Source organism: Stegodyphus dumicola, chromosome 7 (genome assembly GCF_044657685.1).
Source record: "Stegodyphus dumicola isolate Sdum_Otavi_A_Nest chromosome 7, ASM4465768v1".
Classification (NCBI taxonomy): domain Eukaryota; kingdom Metazoa; phylum Arthropoda; class Arachnida; order Araneae; family Eresidae; genus Stegodyphus; species Stegodyphus dumicola.
In genome coordinates this window covers 203,061,657-203,070,307 of record NC_140774.1, presented here as the reverse complement: position 1 = coordinate 203,070,307, position 8,651 = coordinate 203,061,657, and the positions used below count along the sequence as shown (strand labels likewise).

Here is an 8,651-nt window from a genome sequence, read left to right as displayed (position 1 = left end):
AATCTCATCACTAACAGGCTCATCCCACGATAAATGAAGTTTCCACATGTCTTGTACATGTAATCCGGACTCGTCGGGACTTAGGCGATTCCGGATTAGGGGTTTTTCGGATTATAGATCATCAATTTAAATCTAGTAAGATGGCATGCAGAAATAATACATTTAAAAATATGAAACTACAATTTATGAAATAAAGAGCAATCATGATCTAAAGGGTATCAAAATTTACAAAAAAAAAAAAAAAAAAAGCTTAATATTTATTTGTTTACTTTAGCAAACATTTCTATCAATGCAAGTTGTTTAAGTTGCTTCATTTTTTGTGCTAATACTTTCTCTTTAATTCTATAAACAGACATAATTTCTTGTTCAGTTACAAAGTTCTACTGTTCAAGTCCTGTAATTGCTGTATCGAGAATACCAACTAACTTGTCAATCAACATTTTTTCGTTTTCAATAACATTCTCTGTCACTTTCTTCACTATCGGAAGCACGCATGGGTAAATGCTTTACTGGCTTTACGCAGATGCGCACATGCATAAGTTTGTGGCTTTGAGGTCCGGATTATTGTACTTTGTACTGTATCAAAATTTTGATATAAATAATACAAGGAGTAAGCTAACCCAATGGGTCAAATATTTTTGCTAAATCAGAAAGGATATCTCTTTTAGTGTATTTAAACTTTTCTCCAGAAATGGACACGGAAAAGTTAAAGTAGTCTTCATGGGGGTTCCAATTAATTCCTAAAACTTTGATTGAGCTATCATCTTGAATTTTCATAGCATCAGAATCATTTCTCAACTTTTGGGTATATTCTCTAACACTGACAAGTTATTGGATGACCATTTATGCAGAAGATATCCTCCACGTTCTAACATTCGCAAGAGTTGATTTACTAGATTTTTGCACTCTTCAGTGTTTTGAGCACCTACCAAACAATCATCTACACAAAAGTTTTGAAGTACAGCCTTCGAAGCTAAAGGTTAGTTATTCTGCTCATCGTAGGCAAGTTGGTATAAAGCACGAGTAGCCAAAGATGGAGCTGAGGCAGTGCCATATATGACAGTATTAAGTTGAAATTTTTTAATAGGATCACTTGGATTGTCCTGCCAAAATATTCTTTGAAAGTCTCTATTCTCTTCATTAACTAGAATTTGTCTAAACATTTTCATAATATCAGCTGTGACAGCTACAGGGTAACATCTGAATTTGATCAAAGCTGGAAACAGCTCTTGTTGTATTCTAGGACCTGTCATCAGTCAATATGTCGTTAAGAGATAGTCCTGATGAAGACTTACTAGTAGCATTAAAAACCACATGTATTTTGCTCGTAGAGCTAGATTCCTTAATTACTGCATGATGTGGCATGTAATATGCCTGACTTGGGGACTCTGAACTACGAACTGGTTCCATGTGCCCAAGATCCAAGTATTCTTTAATGAATTGTTTATATATCTCAAGGGATCTTAAGAGATTTCTCTCTAAAGATTTAAATTTTTGTAAAGCAAGAAAGAATTAAAGCTTTTTAAATTCAGCGTGGTCTTTTAGAATTACCCAACCTTGAAGGGTTATCTTTAAATGGAAGTTTCACTACATAATGACCATTTTGATCACGGAAGTGTGTTGTTTTAAAGAATTTTTCACATTTTTGATCTTCACTCAAGATACATTTGACTTCAGTAATGGAGTCTAAAGATCAAAATCTTTCAACTAATTTGTTTGTATTCAACTGAATATTATTCACCGTATAAGTGTTAGTTAGATTTGAATCATCAGTAATAAGTGTTCCCGGATGTGATCCAACCCAAGTGAGAACAAATTGCAAAGGGTAATGATTGTCCTCTCTTTATGATGTCTCCCTTAAACATAGTAAAAAATGCATTTACACCTAACAAAATATCAATGCGTTTTCTTTCATAGAAGTTAGGATCAGCTAAGACTAGATCATCAAAATGTTTTGCAATTTTAGAAGGAAGCGACATGTTAGGCACATCTGAAGTTATCTTTGGAATCACAAATGCATATGTTCAAAATTTGGAGTTTGACTCAAAGTGGAGGGGTAAAGATCAATTCCACTTCTCTACTAGTTACAGTGTTGAATGAACCAAGGCACGACACTTTTTGTTTCTAGCGTGGTCTTTTAGAAACTCGAGTAAATTATCTAAAGTACCTAATTCATCTTTTTTCAAGGTTCTTTCCCACGAAAATTTTATGTTTTTATCTAATTTCTCAGTTATCACATAAACAAAAAGAACATCAGACAGATCAGAAACTTCTAGCTTAAGAGTTCTCGAAGAATGTACATATTCATTCACTACATCAACACAATGTAAAATAGCTTGAGCTGAATCAGAAACATCTGGCAAATTAAACATTTTATGGATTAATGCATTAGCTAATTCTCTTTTATTACAATAATGTTCCGGTAAAAGTTGCAATGCTATATCATAATTAGCATCAGATATTGGAATAGACTCAATAATAGACAGAGCCCTTTTTTTTTTTACAAGAAGCCTTTAAATATTGAAACTTCTGACATTTCGAAATATTTGGATTGCTATCTACACTTGCCTTAAAAATGTCATAGAAACTAATCCACTCTTCTATATTTTTCCCTGCAAAGGAAGAAAGTTCTAATTTTGGTAATCAAATGTCAGACAAATTTTTGCTACACAACTTGTTTCGATAACAGAATCACTGGAAAGTTTTTATAACTTTTTATTTATAGTTATCCATAATCCATCTAAAGTTTCTTGTACTGTTTGTTGTTCCGTAATGATTGTATCACAATCTTTTCAGGACACAACAAAAATATTTCCTCAAAGATAGAACAAAGTTCACTGTTAAACATTGTTATATTGCTTTTTAGAACCTTTTTTTTAGTTAAAACTGGTTTCAAATCAGCCATTATGAATAAAAATAAATATTATACTAACAACTTTTAGCAAAAGAAGAAGGAAAAATTGGAACGTACTCATCCCAATGCTGAGGCTTCTACACTACACCATGCCACACTCATAATCCACAAAACTGAAACTGATTTCACCACACATGTCACACGCATAATCCACTAATCGAAAGTGATTTCACTTGCTAATTTGAATAAATCACATCATATCCAAAGCTCCCTAATTCAATTCACTGGTTGCACTGACCAGAAAATGCATAAAGAATAAGTTCAAAAAAAAAACAAAGCAGACTGCATTATCACTTATTTATTTTACATAACACTTTGAAATAGGAGAAATATGCCGTCCACGTGATGACACAACATACATCACTCAAAGCACTGTAGCAGCTAAAAAAAAAAAAAGGGGGGGGGAACACATAAATCACATTTTTGAAAGTATGTTACCATAGCAACCAGTTGAATCATCAGGCAGTAGCGCCATCTATTGTTGCAAAGACACACTAGAATTCATTTGAGTAAATTGACAGCTAAATATAAAGTGTGTATCTAAATGATGTATGTAAAACATGTCCATGGTATACGCATGCGTGAGTTGGCTACCATAAATACAGCAATATTACCAAATGTTGAAGCTGGGGGTATGGATAATCAGACAGTACCCAATTTCCTTTTGTATAGAATTTAGTAATCAGAAAGAGGATAAAAAAATTAAACTATCATCACAGATTTTTAATTTGCATACTATTTTATTTTCAGCTTAGACACATTGCCATTTTTTAAATATCTCTGTTAAAATAAACTATTTTAATGGTTTAACCAAGTTTGAATAGTTTTTTTCACATAGCACATTGACCCACAACATTATCTTTTGTTTTATTTACCTAATTTTATTTTTTCAATAACTTGTGCATTTGAATCTTTACATATCAATGGTTTATTGGATACTCAATGATCTTGAAGACATGTTATAAATGTTCTTGAAATCAAAGTCTTTCACTGACGGCAGTATATGTTATAACCAATCTATTGTATCAGGCTGCACAGACAAAAATAAAAACTTGGGATATGTTCGAAAATTACTGAATCATATTGTCTGTAAGATAAACTATAAATAATACTGTCTGTAAGATAAGCTATAAATAATACTGTCTGTAAGATAAACTATAATACTGTCTGCAAGATAAATTATTTATATTACACTGTTTGTAACATAAACTGTACAAATGAGCCCATAGGAAAAATTATACTACTCATCTCAGACATGATAAATGTCAAATTTAAGAAATTAAAAAACATTTTCATAAAAAGATATCCTTCACTGTTAAAGCCTTCATAATAGAACACTTTAGTGGCATTTGAAATTTTCATGCTATATGCTTTATCATGCTTATTCATGTAAAAATGCTTTATCAACAATTAAGTTTATTAAATTTGATGATAGTATAGCATTTTGGCCAATTTAACAATAAAGCATCAAAAGAAAAAAATTCTTATTGGAGATATGTTTTTTAACTGATATAGTACTTTATGTTCATACTAAAACTATACTACATAGCTGTACTTCCAACTAAGATGCTTTTGAGAATCGCAAATGAATGTATTTGATGGTCACATTTGAACTGGTGAATGGTATTCTTACAGAATAATACATTAACATATAATAATTATCACAACTGATGCTTATTATACTCTTAGAAACACTGATCCTAATTACATCATTATTTCTATTGCAGGTGGTCATTTCACTACACTTACATACCTATTCTGATTTATCGTAAAGAAATTTTTTTAAAAACTAGTTGCCATTACTTAAACTGAAAACATATTTTCTTTTCAAAAGGATTTGAGGATTTGTTACACTTTAAACAGTTCTTTGAGGATAAATCAATATTCTTATTTTGAAAATAAAATTCATAAGTTGCATTTTCAATACTGTTCTTGTTTTATACAATCAATTTAATTTAATAACCTATATATATTTGATATAAGACATATTATATAGTACTGCATACATATATATATGTAGTTCAATGCACAAATTCTGCAGTAAAATTGAGACTAAATATAATTAAGCATATAACTGTTCTTAGGTTTTACATGTTAAGGAAAAATTAAGTTTTTCAGCTCATATTAACATTTTTGCAAAAATGCTTATGCACTATAGCATATCCAAACTGATATGGTATGACAACAATAAAACACTCCCATAACTGTATTTCTTATTCAACTTTAATAAAATGACAATCTAGGTATCTGAAATTACAATTACGTTTGTTCTTAACAACTCGTGAAAACCAGCAATTTTACTTTCTTTTTCTCAGGACTTTCATTAACTTCTATTTATGAATAGAATTAAACTATGACTTTTGTGATGATTTAAATATAATTAAAAAAATAATAATAATAAAATGCCTAATGTTACAAAACAGCAAAAAAAAATTTTTTTCAGATTAGTGTTTAACTAAAACATCCCTTCTGCTTTACATGTAAAAAATTTATGCATTTCTGCAACTGCTTAGTTGTACTACCAGGAAAAAGTTCCAATAATAAGAGGTCACAAGAATAACAGCTTTCTTTCAATGTCTACTTGCAATACGCCCCAAAATCTTCAAAAATGAAGTTCTAATATATATTTTATATAATTAAGATCAAACTAAATTGTGTGTACACGTTTTTCGCTTACTGATCTACGTGTAGGTATTACATTAGGATAAATTACGAACATATTTTACTTGAAACATCAAACGTACATAATATGGAGGTCTGCATTATAAAATTAAAGTTAACATACCGATACTTCGATGATGTTAACGCCTTTTCTGAAATTCTATACTTGTCATACAGATCTCATATACTTTAATAAAAACATCTTTTACCACGCTGACTGCAGATCAGTAAAAGGTCATGAATGTTTTCAACTGTTTTGCAGTTTCACTTGTTAGTCAGCTGCATCAGTATGCGAAAATCAATACAGTCCTTTTAAATAACATAGTGTTCGGTGCTAGACTACTTCTTCATGTAATCAATGAAGTATCACATTTTTAAAAGGAAAAGAAATCAAAATTATCATATATATATAAAAAAATAAGTTTAACATGATACCACAGATTATCCAAAAATTATTATGCTTGTAGCTACGATTTTTAAGTGATTTAAAGTTATATTCCCTAGCGGATATTTTAAGAACAAACGCCTATCGACCATTGAACAGCATATCAAAACTAGGTATAGTCTCCAACAAGCATCCACGTTTCGTAATAAAAACAAAACATATCCGAAGCAGATGTGCCGGCAAAATATTTGAAAAGAAAGAAGAGTGTTATTAATGCCATGCATCGACGGCATATAGGAAAGAGTGATCGTTCGGTGCGTGAATTCATTCCATACTCTTTATCTAAATAATTTATGATATCTAAATAAATTTTATGTTTATTTATTTGTTTCTTATTCATCATGTACTTTAGCAGCAGAAAACAAATGAATCTAATGATGAGAACGAAAAAGAAGAAATTGTCCATGAACGTGATTGCCGATGTGAAAGACTGTCTCTTTACGGACGTTTATGTGAGCGTCTTTCCTTTATGAAATATGTGATTTTGGTACTGATAATACCACCAATTCTGAATTTAGCTGCTTTAAAAAGAGAAAGTTTCGTACTTCTTCCCAAGCAAGGTATATTTCTATATAACAGTTTTATTTACAATTTTAAATTATTTCTAATCCTATTTTTGAGCTAATCGTATTTCAATATGACATTCAAAATGTGCACTCCAAGATATAAATAGAATGTTTTGGTTGGAATTTCAAACATGTCTTATAATGTGTTCTGAAAATCATATCCATTTTATATAGGCTGACAAATATTTAATTGGAAAAGTTAACTTTAGCTCTTAGTCCATTTAATTACATTTCTTGAAGAACGTCTGCATAAAAGAGATTGACTTTCATTTTCTTGTGAAAAAGCTTAAGAAATGCTGGATCATTTGGCTAAAGTGCAGAATCGCTCACTTATTTGATTGGTGTTTGTTTGGCGCTTTTTACAAGAGTAAGAAGATTTGGATTTTTGTGAATTTTTTTTGACTTTTTAAGTGAAAATAGATCAATGTGTACATGGATAAAGTCAAGGGAGTGCGCAATGCCATTTTTGTGCCATTCTGGGATGTTTTTTTAAGTGAAAATAGGTTGATGTGTACATGGATACCGAGTATGTGCGATTCTTAAAAACGTGCCAAGCAGTGGGCGATTCTGCACTTTCCCCGATCATTTTATATGGAAGGTCATGGTTTATTTTAATTAATGCAGTATGTGTAAGGCAATGTTTTAAATTAAATTTGGGATCTGATGTTAAATGTGCTAAGATTTTTTTTTTTTTTTTAAAGGAAGAGTTCTACTTATTAAATTAGAAGCATTGGGAATCAAAAGTGGGATAAGTGTAGAAGTAAAGCATGCAGTTAAATACAATGAAACCTGGATTCACATTTTTTTCCCCCACAGAAATTCATGTCAAATGAATTAATTTGTTCATGGATGATTGCTTATTTGAACTTTATTACAGTACTTTGTATGCAAGTTCATAACCAAAATGATGGAAATCATTAAACAAATTAAAAAAAAAAAAAAAAAAAAAGATATCCTCAGTATTAAACAGGTAAAACACTTAATTTAATTTTACTATATCTGTGCAAAAGAGAGTATATGAGAAGATTGTATAGGTAGAAAATGATGAGGAAGATGTTATTTCTTGGATGTGAAATTCTCTTCTACAAAATCATCAGATAAAAGTGCTTATGCTGTAGTTTTCTGCTGCCTTATCAGGCTGATATAGTTATATGAAAACATTCTTATCCTATTTTGCATAAGTTTTGCAGATCATTGCACAGGCTCTGCAGAACTTGTGTCATTTTTCTTATTCTTTTTATGAAGATTATTGTCTTTATTTCTTCTGGAGTTCATTTTTGTGGTCTTCAACTAACTACTCCACATCTTGTAGCCCATGATTCCTGTAAGACTCAGTATCGTTATAGGTAACCAACTAAAAAAGTATTGAAGACCTAAGTCACCTACAACCCAATCTGGGTAGCCCAGTCTTATAGACCTACAACCCATTCTGGCTATAATTTCTTCCAGGCTGAAATTGTAGTTCTATAAGTTACGCGGCCAAGATTTGTGAATGAGAGTTAAGCCATGGAAAATATTAAAATGGTGTTTTCAGAAGCTAGTGAGTGTTAATTACATGGCTTAAGTTACCTTAAAACACCTTTAAATATGCTTCTGATTAGAGTTATAAGTTTTACTGAGAAACAAGTTTATTTTTGAAGTACTTTCTATAAGTATAATGAACCAGTATTCATGAACAATAAAATAAAATTTCTGTATAAATTTTATTTCAGTATCAATAAATATAGAAATTCATAATGTAACCCATAATGAAACCCTAAAAATTTATTTCACAGATATATAAATTATTTTTGGTTGATCTTTACATTATGGTATCTTGGCGATTTTTTAGCTTGGCGAAAATTTGGCAACCAACTCTTCTACAGCAACCCTCTATTATTTTTTTCCCGCCGCAAAGACATGTTTCTTTTCTTTTTATCTACTGAACACTTCTTCCAACAATCTACTAGCCGAATTACACTTATGCTAGAAATTTTATCTAACAAAACTGCTTAATCATGACAAATATTCACTGCAAAATTGGGAAAAAGTGCACAATACCATACTCCTTACGCGTTTTTCAAAA

General features: G+C 30.7%; 1 protein-coding gene across 3 annotated transcripts in view; it reads left to right on the top strand.

The window, feature by feature from the left end:
• Positions 1-6,104: 6,104 nt before the first annotated feature.
• LOC118194179 (uncharacterized) overlaps positions 6,105-8,651 on the top strand; it is a 29,099-nt gene continuing 26,552 nt past the window's right edge. For 2 of the 3 annotated variants that reach the window (XM_035365387.2, XM_035365385.2), the window contains exons 1-2: positions 6,105-6,274; positions 6,373-6,580. In XM_035365387.2, the coding sequence (XP_035221278.1) occupies positions 6,239-6,274; positions 6,373-6,580 (244 nt within the window). In that variant the 5' untranslated portion in view covers positions 6,105-6,238. The remainder of the gene's footprint in view (positions 6,275-6,372; positions 6,581-8,651) is intronic. The other variant, XM_035365386.2, reaches the window with a different exon arrangement.